Source organism: Cydia strobilella, chromosome Z (assembly GCF_947568885.1).
Source record: "Cydia strobilella chromosome Z, ilCydStro3.1, whole genome shotgun sequence".
NCBI lineage: Eukaryota > Metazoa > Arthropoda > Insecta > Lepidoptera > Tortricidae > Cydia > Cydia strobilella.
In genome coordinates, this window is record NC_086068.1 from 44,318,433 (window position 1) to 44,334,227 (window position 15,795).

At 36.7% G+C, this 15,795-nt stretch overlaps 1 protein-coding gene across 1 annotated transcript in view; it reads right to left on the minus strand.

The window, feature by feature from the left end:
* LOC134754873 (elongation factor 1-alpha 2) overlaps positions 1-15,795 on the minus strand; it is a 51,417-nt gene that overhangs the window by 8,073 nt on the left and 27,549 nt on the right. The window contains exons 6-8 of the mRNA XM_063691324.1: positions 13,431-13,563; positions 13,190-13,305; positions 8,043-8,132 (exon numbers count right to left, since the gene is read on the minus strand). Coding sequence (XP_063547394.1) covers positions 8,043-8,132; positions 13,190-13,305; positions 13,431-13,563 — 339 coding nt within the window. The remainder of the gene's footprint in view (positions 1-8,042; positions 8,133-13,189; positions 13,306-13,430; positions 13,564-15,795) is intronic.

Genomic DNA, 15,795 nt, shown 5'->3' on the forward strand with positions numbered 1-15,795 from the left:
ATAAAAAAACAAGAAAACTCATTTCAGCGTTTTCAAAAATTCATCCCCCAAGGCGGTGAAAAAGGGGTTGAAAGTTTGTATGGAGATCAAATATTTTTGTGAGTGTGGGACTTGAATCTTCGTATAAAGTCATATTATTAGAATACAAGAAAAGTAATTAGCGTTTTTAAAAATTCATTCCTTAAAGGGTTAAAAAGGGATTAAAAGTTTGTATAGGGTTTGAAACTTCGTAAAAAGGTACTTCATTAAAAGAGAAGAAAGCCAATTTCAGCGTTTTTGAAAATTCATCCCTTAAGGTGGTGAAAAAGGGGTAGAAACTTTGTATGGAGGTCAAACATTTTTTTAAGTGCGCAACTTGAATCTTTGCATAAAGGCATGTTATTAGAATACAAGAAAAGTGATATCAGCGTTTTTAAAAAATCATCCCATAAAGTGGTTAAAAAGGGGTTGAAAGTTTATCGTGGTCCTAATTTTATTCTAAGCTAGGTACTTGAAACTTCATAGAAAGATATATAATTAAAAGAGAAAAAAACTTATATCAGCATTATTGAAAATTCATCCCCCAAGGTGGTAAAAATGGGGTTGAAAGCACTCAAAAAAAATATATTTTTTTGAGTGCGGGACTTGAATCTTCGTATAAAGGCATATTATATATATAAACTTCAATAATTTCTATGGTAGAACCATATCATCCATTGATTTAACTAGCAAAAAGCAGAGCTTTGTAAGGGCTCGCGGAGTTTTTCTACCTCATCATCATATATTTAAGAGTTAGACTCGGTGAAGCGATTTCCATGCATGTCGGTTCTCTGCCTTCTCCTTGACAGCCTGATACGACGACGCGACGACGACGTTGAGTTTTTCCTTTTTAAAGTTCCGTACCCAAAGGGTAAAAACGGGACTGTTATTCGGGACTCCGCTGTCCGTCCGTGTGTCTGTCTCTGTCTGTCCGTCTGTCACCAGGCTGTATCTCATGAGATATCGTCATGAACCGTGATAGCTAGAAACGTGATAGTTAGTCAAAAGAACGGGACCCTATTACTAAGACTCCTCTGTCCGTCCGTTTGTCTGTCTGTCACCACGCTGACATTTTCACAGATATATTTCTGTTGCCGCTATAACAAATACTAAAAAGTACGGAACCCTCGGTGGGCGAGTCCAACTCGCACTTATCCGCCTTGTCCGGTTTTTTACTACTAACGCCATCTGTTAGAAAAATAAAGAAACATTAGCACGAATGTTAATTCATTATTTTTCTAACAGATGGCGTTAGTAGTAAAACAAAGTATTATTTCTTTATTATATTTTTTTATGTTTATAAAATGATATTTTTAAGTTTGATAACACATCTAGACATGAATTAAAATTACTATGTTAAATCTCAAAGCTAACAGGTGGATAGTTTTTCCGTAAAGTGTACCACAAGAATGCTTAGGAATGGTGTCAATGTTGATACCATAAATGAATTCAGCACCCCCGATTTATACGAAAACGATCCCAAACCCGGCCTAGCAGCTTCACTGATGTAGATAATCAAGATAAAAATGAGAGCCCTAAATAAACCTTCAAGAGCGGATATCTCAAAAACTATACAAGATATCGAAAAACTTGACTGAATAAAACTTGTAACAAATTAAATCTCTTTTCATTTTGTACGAGTGGCCAAGTCGCTCAGAAGCATAGTTACCGAGATATAATCGAAAAACCGAAAAATGGAACCTTCAAACCCCCCTCTCCCCCCAGCACCAGGGTTACGGCCGGGGACTTTTGATATGTTCATCTAACTAGTTCAAACAAAGCTACGAAGTTAAAAATTGTGTTCCTTGCATTTCCCTCTATACCTTCTTATTGCTTGGCCTAACAAGGCTAACAAAGATGTAGTAACCTGTTAATTCAGTTCCGCTCCGGCACTGAGCGATGACGCACGTGTCGTACGTCGCTGGATATGTCCAGCAAATGCGAAAGTATCTAATATTGGTGTATTAAAAATACTTTTTAATGCAATTTTGGTGGTGTATATAACTAATGACCGAAAAGTAGTTGTTTTTGTGTGAACTGTATTTAAAGCATGTTTATAGTTTCTTTTTTAAAATATAAACTTGAAACTGAAGTGAATGATACGGTTTACTTTTAAACATACTTTTATGCAATGGTTCTAATTTTGGTGCATCAATTTTGGTGGTTTTGGTGGTAATTTACCTACATTTAATGCCACCAAAATTGACATATCTAATTTTGATGTGAATATACAATTTTGGTGGCAAGTAAATCTAATTTTGGTGGGTAGATGCAGTTTTAATGGCAATTAAATGATTAAAATCATAATGTACCTATCTAAAACTACTAAACATTTGTCTTCGTTTCATTTGCAGTTGATAACTAGTTAAATTTACTTTTAATTTGCAGAAATATCAAATTTCGGTGTGGATATACAACTTTGGTGGCCAGTAAATCTAATTTTGGTGGCAACCAAATTATTAAAATCATCATATCTCTAAAACTACTATGTATAATGAAAGGCCATTGCTACACAATATCGATTGTGACTAGTTCTTCTTCTTCTTCTTCTTTTTCTAGGGGCTATGTAAGGCTCCAGAGCCTATGTATCACTGCGACCATCTCTGATCTATTGTGATCGCCACCTACTACAACTCTCGATCCAAACCTGCAACTTCAAACAGCTGCAGGATCTTTTTGGTTTCGAGAGACTTTAACTCCTCCGGGCGCAATATATGTCCACCCAGGATCAAGTCACGAGTGCGCATTAGGCAGGGGCACTCTGTGAGGATGTGTAGGGGCGTCTCCTCTGCCTCCATACAGAGTCTGCACCGCCCCATGTCACGTTTCCCCATAGTGTGCATGTGCTTATTTAGGCCGCAGTGCCCGGTAAGCACCCTGACGAAGTTGCGCAGTTGGTTCCTAGGCAGCGCCAAGGCGCTCGAAGACGCCTTTTTGCTGAAGGCCTTGATAAGCGCTTTGGAATGGTTATTGTGACTAGTTACGTGTTATCGATACATAATTTATACGTAAACTACAAAAATAAAAAAATCCCACCAAAATTAGGTAAATTTTGAACCTGTTGAAATTCACCCTACAATTGAGCTTAAGTTAAATTAACTACAACATAGATGTTCTAATATGTATTATCGGAATGTAGACTTAGTCCTTTTAAACCTATTCCTTGTGTTCAAAATTCTAACTCTTTAGCTACTATTAACAATCTCAATCAAAATGATGGAGTCGTATGCTATACTAGTTGCCATCTTATTTCTACGGTCAAAGAGGTTAAGCTGCAGCATGCTTCTTGTGTGCAAATAATTATAGACTCACTCTGCGCTTACCTCGAAACAATAAAATCCTACACGAACATAACTATTACTGGCGATATAAACATCAATCTTATTCCACGTGCACATGAACCATCACATGAAATAACTAATAGAAATAGCTACCTTAATATATGCTTTCCTCTTTTGGGTTTCTCCCTGGACATATTCTACCAACTCGAGAAAGTAGCTGTCTAGACCATTACATGCTGAAACTAGACATTAGTAAACTAACCGCTCGTATAGCACTCCTAAACACCTCGGTAACAGATCACCATATGATTTTTTTAGCTCTTTTCACCAGTAGTTCGAGTCAGTTGCCCAAAAACAATGGAAAAAATAAATTACGAAAAAGCATTACTTCACCTGCATGATAATAATGTCGAATAATTACTTGCAAGTAAATATCCTATTTATTACTGAACAACTAATTAAAAAAATTAAAACATGCCTAATGGAAAGCAGAGGTTTTTTTTTATACCACGACGGTGGCAAACAAGCATACGGCCCGCCTGATGGTAAGCAGTCACCGTAGCCTATGGATGCCTGCAACACCAGAGATATCACAGGTTAAGTACATTCCTAAAAAACTACGCTCTATCAAACCTTGGATTACACCAGGTATACTCAGATGTATTAAGAATAGAAATAGGATGCAACTTAAACTACGCCGTAACCCTGATAACGAAGTCCTGAAGATTACATACAAGCGGTATCAAAATTATTGCACAAATTTGATAAAAAAAGTAAAAAATAAATATGAGAGAGATCTACTAGCTAAAACAACGGGCAACTCGAAAGCACTGTGGAAGACAATAAAGAACTTAACTTATTATAAATCTACAAATAATCAGACTTCAGCGCTCTTCAATTCTAACCTAACCCCTCTGGATGTTGTCAACAATCTAAATGAATTCTTTGCTAGCATGGGCAAAAAAACTCGCGGAGGATATTCTAACCCTTCCAGTTCAGAACGATACCCCTAACTTAACAAATTACTTCAATCCTTCTTCTTTCGTTTGGCTTGATACTAATGAGTCCGAAGTAGATAGTATACTTATGAATTTAAAATCTAACAGTGCTTCTGGTTGGGACGACATTCCCACCCACTTCTTAAAGCTGGCTAGAAACTTTGTTGTTCCAATTATTTGTAGACTTGCAAACCTTAGTTTTGCTGAGGGAGTATTCCCACGACTACTTAAGCAAGCTATTGTTATTCCTGTGCACAAGAGTGGAGAGAGGAATGATGTCAATAACTTCCGGCCCATATCTGTACTCCCAGCTATTTCAAAAATAATAGAACAATTAATAAACACGCGACTTTCTAACTATTTAAACAAATTCAAAATTCTATCTGACAATCAATTTGGATTTCGACAAGGTAAATCCACGGAAGATGCGGTTATGGCACTAACGTCGATAATAACTGAAACTGTTGACAAAAACCGTAAATGCTTAGCTATATTTCTTGATCTAAAAAAGGCATTTGAAACCGTCTCTCTCCCCACTCTTGTTCACAAACTTGAAATTATGGGAATCAGGGGTAAAACACTCGACCTATTGAATAGCTCTCTCCATGATCGCAGCCAGAAAATCAGAATTGGTCCTTATCTTAGTGATGAGAAGTCTATTTCTTTTGGAGTTCCTCAAGGAAGTGTCCTTGGTCCGACATTATTTTTAGGTTACATTTATGACCTGACAAATCTTAGTATTTAGTATTGACGGAGGTAACATCATTTCATATGCAGATGATACTGTTGTTGTTTTTAGTGACGTTTCTTGGGAAAAAGTGTATGCAAAGGCAGAAAAAGGACTACATATCTATTGTACGGTCTCGCAAATGCATACAAACACACACACAATAGAAATATAAGTTAACATTTACACATAACTTAACATAACCTATTATTATCCTAATATTAAAACCTGCATGCTAATATATACTTAAATACTTATTTTCTCTGTACCTACTCTCAGATTATTGCATTGCATTTAACTGTTATCTTAACTATAACTTTAGTTTAGTTTAATTATAATTCAATTTGTTACTTTCTGTACCTACATAATTAACTATTGTTGTATTGGTTGTACCCTTAACTTGCTGCTGGAAGAGCGGGGTCTCCTGTCACAAGTATTGATATACTTACTAGGAGGTCCCAGCCCTTTCTCAATTTGTAACACAATGATTGTGACCAATAAACGATTTTACATTTTTATTTTAAGTGGCGCTGTCTATGACGTCTAGAAAATTATATCGATACGATAATATCCAGACACATGGAAGTCTTATTAATCGGTTCGATTACGCCTACACCGATAGTGTGACATTGTGTCCGCATATCGTTTTTACTGCATTAGTGTGCTAATTTAACTTAGTGTTGCAGTATTGTTTTAGTATGGGTGCGTAGTAACGAGAGGAAAAAATGCATTTGTAGTTAGTATCTTTATATGTTTGCTACCTCGTCCCCCTCGAAAAACGACAGATTTTTTTGTTATGAAAGATGTAGGTATACGTACTTCAGTTACTATTTCTTCCGAGTACCCCACACGTATGGGTTTGATGAAAAAAAAAATTTTGAGTTTCAATTCTATGTATGGGGAATCCCAAAATTTATTGTTTTTTTTTTCTATGTTTGTGTGAAAATCTTAATGCGGTATATAGTGAAAATCTTAAATAACAGTATAGTTCTTATAGTTTCGAAAAAAAGTGGCTGTGACATACAGACAGACAGACAGACAGACATGACGAATCTATAAGGGTTCCGTTTTTTGCTATTTGGCTACGGAACCCTAAAAAGGGAAAAAATAAAACTTTGTCTAATTTAGAACGTACATTATTATTTGAATTGAATTACAGCCCTAGGTCGAAATTAAAGATTTACAGACCGCATCGCCTACGTGTAATAACACCTTTTACGAGCAAGTGTGATGAAAAATATTTTTCAACTCAGCAGCTCGAACAAGCCTACTTTCGTCACACTTTCCTCACTCCAGGGAGTGAAAAAAAGTAGCTTTTTAATTTAGCGAAGGCCATGAAATGCCACTACATACTTTTATTACAATTTTTTTGTTTTTTTTTTGTTTCTGTATTTTTCTGTGTAATTCGAAATTCGAAATTTTAACCTTTAATATGTTCTCACTACTGAGGTGAAAAATTATGTGTGCAACACGAGAGTTGCAAGTTATTTTACATCTCGAGTTTTTAAGTCCCTTGCTACGCTCAAGATTCTAACTTAGAATCTTTCGCTTTCTCGGGACTCAAAATAAACACTCGCAAGAAAAACCAACTTTCTTCTCTTGTTGCACAAATAACTAGTGTGTAACTCCGGGGGTAAGAATATCACACTCCGGCCTTTAATTCCCTTACCCTCGTTTACAATATCTTACTTACCCCACTCGTTGCACAATGTACTATTTCATTTTATGTCACTTTCTCGTAAAGGTGTTATTTACACGTAGGCGATGCGGTCTGTAAATCTTCAATTTCGACCTAGGACTGTAATGTACGGCCGAAAGGAGACAGAAGTTTTATATTTTCCCTTTTTTTTCCTTACAAGTGTGATGAAAAACATTGTGCGTGCCACTCTTGTTAATAAATTCACACTCGTTCATAAAGTGTTGTGACCTCGAGATGCCCAGCTCACAATGCCCTAATGTACTAGTAAAATGTCCGTTATTAGTAAAGCTGTATTTACGATTCCGTAGCCAGAGGACAACAATTTGAAAACGGAATCTCATTGCCAAGCCTCGCTGATCATTCGCCCGTAATGTCCATCTATCTGCCGGTCTGTTTAAAATATGAACTTAAATAATAATCGAATAAGGTTTGCTTCGGAACGACACAGACCTATAAGGAACCTCGTACTCTACCTCATATTTTATGATTTACTGGCGAAGCACTTGCCATTACTTGAAACAGGTTATTTAATTAAATCTTGTACTGTAGGTACCTAATGTTTCTGGTATTGATTTCAAGATTCTATAGTTAATCATGGTAATTAATAATTGTGCAAGACCATTGTGTCAAATAATTTAATATTCGACATCGTTATTTCGTTTAATACGAATTTAATCAACTAATTATTTATGTATTTAATACACAGTTGACAAAAATGTATCATTTGCATCGATTCGCCATACAAGTTGTTCGAGAGGCCGGTGTGCAAATTATATTTCGTCAAATAAACACGCAACCAGTAATGGGCATTCAATGTTGTGCAAGCTCACAAGCTGCATTCAAATTAATGATGCTTGTTTCTCGGCGGTAACCATTGCATTGTTAGCCATACAATAAGTACTACACATTTCCCTAATTAAGTGGTAATGTTTAGTATACATACCTTTTACTTGCCTGGACTACACGATTACGATAGCGCTTAGGTAATTTAACAGATACTTAATTAAAAATGATGTAGTAAACTAGACTTAACTACATACCTACTTAAAAAACCCGGGACCACTGGCATTCAGTGATGTTGGGGGCTAGTCTATACTTTGTAGGTAGGAACCCTACTTCGGCAAAGGTACGAACCAATCGTATTGCAACTGCAAATTCCCTTGGGTGCACAATTAGATTTTAACTACGTATGTCCATAGTGTTTTATTCTTTTAAATGTGCATAAAGCGGAGTCAGCAGGCGCAGCAGCGTCGATGTAGGTATATCAGTAGGTAGGTAAGGTAGGTAAGTATATTATAATATAATAACGGGTGAACAACCTGCGCGGTGAAGTCGGCGGCGCCCTTGGGGGGCGAGATCTTGGAGTCGCCGGCCACGTATCCGCGGCGCAGCTCCTTCACCGACACGTTCTGAAATGCACAAACGCATAAACTTGCCTTCACTTTCTATTGCATCACCTTAATTAACTATTTCGACTCTAACAACCTTGTTCTATATTATTGTGAAATCAACATAGCAGTGTTCTAAGAGCTACTTTCAAATAACACTCGATTTCATGTAGGTATTGTATTTCAATGAACCCTGTCACGAATCCAAAAGAACAACAACTCGACACACCCACGGTTCACGAGTTGAGATTACAACAAAACCGGTCATCAATTGCTGGTTTCGCGCACCAAGGGTTCCATCATATAACAAACATGGAATAGGTACTTAATTTCTTTACGCAGCGCAGGCATTAAATTTAGTACGCAAGAGAATGCGCTGACGCAAGTGGAGGACCCGCGCGAAATCGCCTTTTCATACAAACCTAGTCCTCATTTTCCTTTCTGGATATTAACATTATCGAAAATATTTTTACACAATTTGTTGCATATCAATCACAGCCATACAATTATTTAAATTCTCCTAACTTATTGTAATCAAAAAATCGAAAAAAGTCAAACGTAGGGGCGTAGGTACATCAAATTAATGTAAAAATGTTTTGCATAATGTCAATATCCAGAGAGGAAAACGGGGTCTACGTTTGTATGAAAAAGTGGCTGTCGCCTTTCCTCTTAACTACTGATGTGCCGCTGGAAAGTATCTAAAATTGTAATCTACACAAAGGAAAATTTCTGAAAATTGTTATATTTTTGTTTGGAGATTGAAACTTTCTATTTCCAAAATAGAAGCTGTTATTTTTTTTATTTCTGAGAACATTTCCGACCATTTAGTAATGTGCCGCATATGTAGGTACATGTAACCCTTCAACCGGCAGAGGGAGATATGTCTCATGTTCCGCATCTGTACATATTATATGTAACCCTTCAACAGGCCTAGGGAGATTTGTCTCATGTTCCGCATCTGAACTTATTATATGTAACCCTTCAACAGGCAGAGGGAGATATGTCTCATATTCCGCATCAGTACATATTATATGTAACCCTTCAACCGGCAGAGGGAGATATGTCTCATGTTCCGCATCAGTACATATTATATGTACCCTTCAACAGGCAGAGGGAGATTAATCTCATGTTCCGCATCTGTACATATTATATGTAACCCTTCAACAGGCAGAGGGACATATGTCTCATATTCCGCATATGTACATATTATATGTAACCCTTCAAGAGGCAGAGGGAGATATGTCTCATATTCCGCATCTGAACATGTAACCCTTCAACCGGCAGAGGGAGATATGTCTCATGTTCCGCATCAGTACATATTATATGTAACCCTTCAACAGGCAGAGGGAGATTAGTCTCATGTTCCGCATCTGTACATATTATATGTAACCCTTCAACAGGCAAAGGGAGATATGTCTCATATTCCGCATCTTAACATGTAACCCTTCAACAGGCTGAGGGAGATATGTCTCATGTTCCGCATCTGTACATATTATATGTAACCCTTCAACAGGCAGAGGGAGATATGTCTCATGTTCCGCATCTGTACATATTATATGTAACCCTTCAACAGGCAGAGGGAGATATGTCTCATATTCCGCATCTGAACATGTGGCCCTTCAACAGACAGAGGGACATATGTTTACCACATAGTATTACATTTACTGTACCTAATCAGGTTTCTCACAAAATATTAAATCAATATTTAAGAATTATTACTTATAGGCCAGGAAATAAATGCCCATAAAAAGGTATAGGGGAAATGCTAGGAACACAATTTTTAGCTTCGTAGCTTTGTTTGGACTAGTTAGGAGATGAACATATCAAGAGTCCCCGGCCGTAACCCTGCTGCTGGGAGGGAGAGGGGGGTTTGAAGGTTCCATTTTTCGGTTTTTCGATTATATCTCGGAAACTATGCGTCTGAGCGACTTGGCCACTTATACAAAATGAAAAGAGATTTATTTTTTTACAAGTTTTATTCAGTCAAGTTTTTCGATATCTTGTATAGTTTTTGAGATATCCGCTCTTGAAGGTTTATTTAGGGCTCTCATTTTTATCTTGATTATCTACATCAGTAAAGCTGCTAGGCCGGGTTTGGGATCGTTTTCGTATAAATCGGGGGTGCTGAATTCATTTATGGTATCAACATTGACACCATTCCTAAGTAAAAACAAAATTTTAAATTTTTTTTTTTATAAAACCACTTTACGCTTAAACCGCCGAACCGATTTCATTGAAATTTGGTATAGAGATGGTTTGAGTCCCGGGACAGTACACAGGATAGGTTTTATAACCAAAATCATCTTTTAAGGGTGTGAAAAGTGGGGTGGAAATTTGTATGGGGAATCAATAACCGCTGAACCTATTTAAATAATATTTGGGATGGTCTACATGCTTGATTTAGTTGATAATGATACCAAACATGACTCCAAACCTAAATTTAAACAGTATTAACCTCAGGAATTCAACTTCTGCGAAGAAGCTGAATTCCCCTCACACCAAATTTCACACCTTCGAAGTATGATTTTTGAGATAAAAACTATATTATATCCTGTCTCGGGACTATTTACACCTATTTACCAAATTTCAACTAAATCGGTTCAGCGGTTTAAGCGTGAAGAGGAGTTTAAAAAAAAGTTATTTGTTTAAAGTTTATATGTTTTTACTTCGGAAAGGTGTCAATGTTGATACCATAAATGAATTCAGCACCCCCGATTTATACGAAAACTATTCTCCATGACGAAAACGTTACCAAACCCAGCCTAGCAGCTTTACTGATGTAGATAATCAAGATAAAAATGAGAGCCCTAAATAAACCTTCAAGAGCGGATATCTCAAAAACTATACAAAATATCGAGAAGCTTTACTGAATAAAACTTGAAACAAATTAAATCTCTTTTCATTTTGTATAAGTGGCCAAGTCGCTCAGACGCATAGTTTCCGAGATATAATCGAAAAACCGAAAAATGGAACCTTCAAACCCCCCACTCCCCCCCAGCACCAGGGTTACGGCCGGGGACTTGATATTTTCATCTCCTAACTAGTCCAAACAAAGCTACGAAGTTAAAAATTGTGTTCCTTGCATTTCCCTCTATACCTTCTTATTGCTTGGCCTATTATGTAGAAGATCTGGATTCGGTTACGTGTTACGTTAATATTTATTGTCTTATATTATTACCTATAATATAAGATACAAGCCACGCTGGTTTTTGCGGCCTAGGGTAAATTTTTTGGATTACAAGAAAATTAAGACCCGATACAATTACAAGAAACTTTAGAATAATCTTCTGCATAAAATTAACCTGTAAAGCGTGAGTCAGTCTAATGGAAAAAATAAGAACTAGACCCATTTAGGGCGCGAATCCAACTCTTACTTCACCAGTTTCTGAGATACATAATTATTTAATTTGACAATAAGCAAAAATAAACTACGCATTACATGTTGCAGGCACAGGTTGCAGACATACTACAGGGCACACTGCCTTTTTTGACCTGGCTGTAAACTACGGCGAAGTACTCACTGTACTCAGAATACCCCAGTGCTGGACTTTTAAAAATAATAATTAGATACTTATTTATTTGTTTTCGCTGGATACCCCTGAGTATGATTATAATATTGTCACCTGCAATAATATGACAGAGCCATAAGAGCGTGTTACATATTTTTCTCAAACATGCTATGTAATATTGATATTACGTTCTTTATATTAGGCTGGGAAGTATCACGACTCCGGCGCGGCTAGACGAGGGGCCTGTAATGAAATTTCATACAAAGTTGCAGGCCTAGGCCGGGAAGTGGCTCTTTTTTAATTTCCACATCACATATATTTGTGACACAGCATCATGGCATTCAGCCAAAAAAAAAACTATAACCAATATTTGCTTATGGTTCGGAATGACATTCTGCCCCTTAAAAAAAACAATAAACGATAATTAATATATTTTGCAGTTTTATTTGTATCGAATTTACAAAAAATATATAAATATAACATTATTAACAAATTCCAATAATATTAAATTGCAAATTTACCTACAAATACAGATTTAAAATATAGTTGGTCAAACCAGTTTGTCAGTAAATAAGAACAAAAAAACTATACTCATCCTTTTCTTTTGGGTGCTAGTACCAATGTAAGACAAAGATAGTATGATTATCTCTGTCTATGTTTGAAATGAGACAGTCCTTTGACAAACTATATTTCATTTAAATATTAGCGGTAAAAATGTCTACTCAAACACGCGTTGGTGTTTTTTTAATCGTTTTGGAGGTAAAGTTGAACATTTTTCATTGTGCATCTGTAATTCTATTTTATTGGATTTATTGTGCGTTGTTTATTGTGGTATTTAATATGAGTTCCGACGAAAATATTAAATGAATACCTGTTAATTATACTCCATGTTTAAGGCAACAATGTATGTAAAGCATAATATCAACATAAAAAACGATGTAATCTTAGTTATGTGGCTAAAACTACAGTCAGAAGGATACAAGGCGAAAAATCAAAGATACATAAATATACCTTTGAACATTTGTGTAATAAATTGATTAACTACATGTGTAAAATATACGACACGTGTGATAAAGATAGGTACAGGTGGTAGTTATATTTTGTGCCTAGTTTACTTTTAGTTTCTTTAGAATTAAAACTTTGATTTCGTGGAGATTTCTTTATTTATTTCATTGCATGTTTGAGAAAAGCACTATACATACATCGGCGTGAAAAGGGGTTGTCGGCCTCATAACTATCCGGCCTCACTACGTTCGGCCGTATATATGCATTCGGCCGGCAACCCCTTACTTCCCGGCCTCTGTAGTAATGTACTATTGCGGCCTTTGAAGAGTAACAGATTATTACAGGAGACTGTACTACCTTCTTAGTTCGTCTTATTCGTTTTTCATTATATTTATTTCTCGATTTTCTCGTTTCATTTTATTCCTTTTCGTCACTAATTCGAATGTTTTATTTAGTTAATAGTTTAAAACAATCTGGGTTACTTTTAAGTAGGCCGGCCCTATTCGCACCTACAGATGATGGTAGGTAGGTTAGGCTAGGCTAGGTTGGGCTAGGCTACTTTACCTTGACGTTGAATCCGACGTTGTCGCCGGGCATCGCCTCTTGCAGCGCCTCGTGGTGCATTTCCACAGACTTGACCTCGGTGGTGATGGCCGCCGGCGCAAATACAACCACCATGCCTGACATCAGTCAAAACACTATGTTATAAAACTTTTAGATATGACGTAAGGCTTGACAAAATATAGGTAAATGTCGGTAAATCCCGATATCCAGTAGTTATAAATGTAGTGTTGTGAGCACTTACCGGGCTTGAGGATGCCGGTCTCGACGCGGCCGACGGGCACGGTGCCGATGCCGCCGATCTTGTACACGTCCTGCAGCGGCAGCCGCAGCGGTTTCTCCGTGGGCCGGGACGGCGGCAGGATCGCGTCCAGCGCCTGACACAGTATACATATATCACGTACGTACCCCTAATACAGCTAAGCGACTGCAATGCTTTAAACATTTATTTTTATTTTGTTATGATCACGGAATCTTGCCTTTGATATGATCATGGAAAGCCTGACCAGGAATATATGATCATTGTCAAGAGGGCGCTATTATTCTCATTTATATGGCAACAGTTCAGTATAGTCTGAACAATGTGGATTGGCAACTCGTTTGACTTACATCTACTTTTATTCACCGTAATCAAAATCAGAACCCATTTATTTGGTGTCTACACATTTTTTTATAGTCGGTACTTTCTTTTGCCGTTATAATTCATATATTTTCTTACGTATCACACATAGGTCAAAATCGTCTATAGTTTGTCAAGGGACTGTCTCATTTCGGGCGTAGACGGAGAGAGTCATGCTGTATTTGTCTTGCACTGGTGCTGGCGCCCAGAAGAAGGAGATGAGTGTAGTTTTTTTTGTTCTTATTTACTGACAAGATTTGCTTGACCAACTATAATTGCATCTTCTTTTTTATATTTGGTTTGCATAAAAGCTCAGGAGGTACAACCTTTCTCTCGTAATCTGCGTAATCGATGCCTCCCATTTACTTAGAAATTTATATAAATACATATATTTAATTTAGTCGTAAGATACCAGATGGTGTGACTACTATTAGCCACACCATCAGCTCAGCTCAGCTCTATAGCTGAAAAAATATTTCGTCTATCATGTTACTCCATTCAAGGGAAGAAGCCTACATCCAAGATTGGATCACCAAAAGGCCACATGATGATGATGATGGTCATGTTACTAAGTAGGTATATATTCCGTAACCTGGCATAGGTTCTGCTACATTGTTAATCATCAGCAAGACTGATCGTCTCCAAAGCCCATAGTAAATATTATTAATAACTCAAATTCATTTTTGTTACTGTGTTTCCTCGCTTGTATAACATAACATAACATAACACTACAATTACTAAGTCGTAATAACCAGACTATAATGACATTTTGATTTGTTTACCTATCATCTCTGATGTTAAGATGGAAATGTTTAGCAGTGAAATAGTTTAATTTCCCGAACTGTTCTTATCCCGCAGTTTATTATTTATATCTCCTTCGATATCACGGGCCTATAAATCCCGGTCTTTTGATAGGCTTGCGTGGAGATATAGATTCAACACGTAGAGGCCCCTTGGAGAGCTTTAATGTCATGTAGAACATTATTATTTACATTATTAACAATGTTCCGCACCGGACTATGTATAGTTTTGGGCATTTTTGTAATTTATTATTTAATATTCATGGCCCAGTTAAATTAAGGGGTTCACCTCGGAATGAGAGATAATAAGCTGGAAACTTGTATACACCTTTGTTATGACGTATTAAAGGTTCTCTTAAAAATCTACGCCTAGATCGTGTGCGCGATGACGCAAGGTTAGCTGGTAATCTCTGTGAATACTACATTCTATAAAGTTTTTAAATCGTTAAAATGACACTTGTGGGTCATACATAGATTTTAAACCAAAAGTTGCCCCTCCTGTGGACATTAGTTAACAGCTTGTGTGCATATATGTAATGATTTTATGACATAGTTTAATATAAGAAGGGTACCTCTTTACACAGGTTTAATCAAGAAATTAAGCTTTATAGCCTATAGCTTTAGGTATTTCTACAGGAAAGAGGTACATTTTAAGTAATAATAATACAAAAAAATGTTTTCACAAGCTTTTATTTAACTCCCGATGTTCGTATCTAACTATGAAACTTGGCTACAAAATTTGCCCACCATTTCTCGGGTACTTAATGGTTTCAGATTGAGCTAAAATTTGGCATACATTATTAAAGACCGATGACAATGTAATAACATCGAGCTGATCTGTTGATGGGAACCTTAGATGGCCATAGAAACTCAGTGTACGATCGATTTCAATAATAACCTGTAAGTACGCCGTACGTATACTTACCTGGACACAAGCGGTTACTTATTTTCTACAGGACAGACAACTTTTAAAAGCCGTATATGATCAATAAAAGATTATTGAATAACTTTATAGAAGGTATTATTAGGTATTATTCGCCGATATTTACGATTGACCTTGCCTTATAGTAAGTATGTCTGATCACTACGCTTTCTGTGCCCTATATCTTGAAAACGTCTTATCTCATGAAATAGTTATTTGTGCAACAAGATAGGAAGTTGGTTTTTCTTGCGAGGGACTCAAAAACACG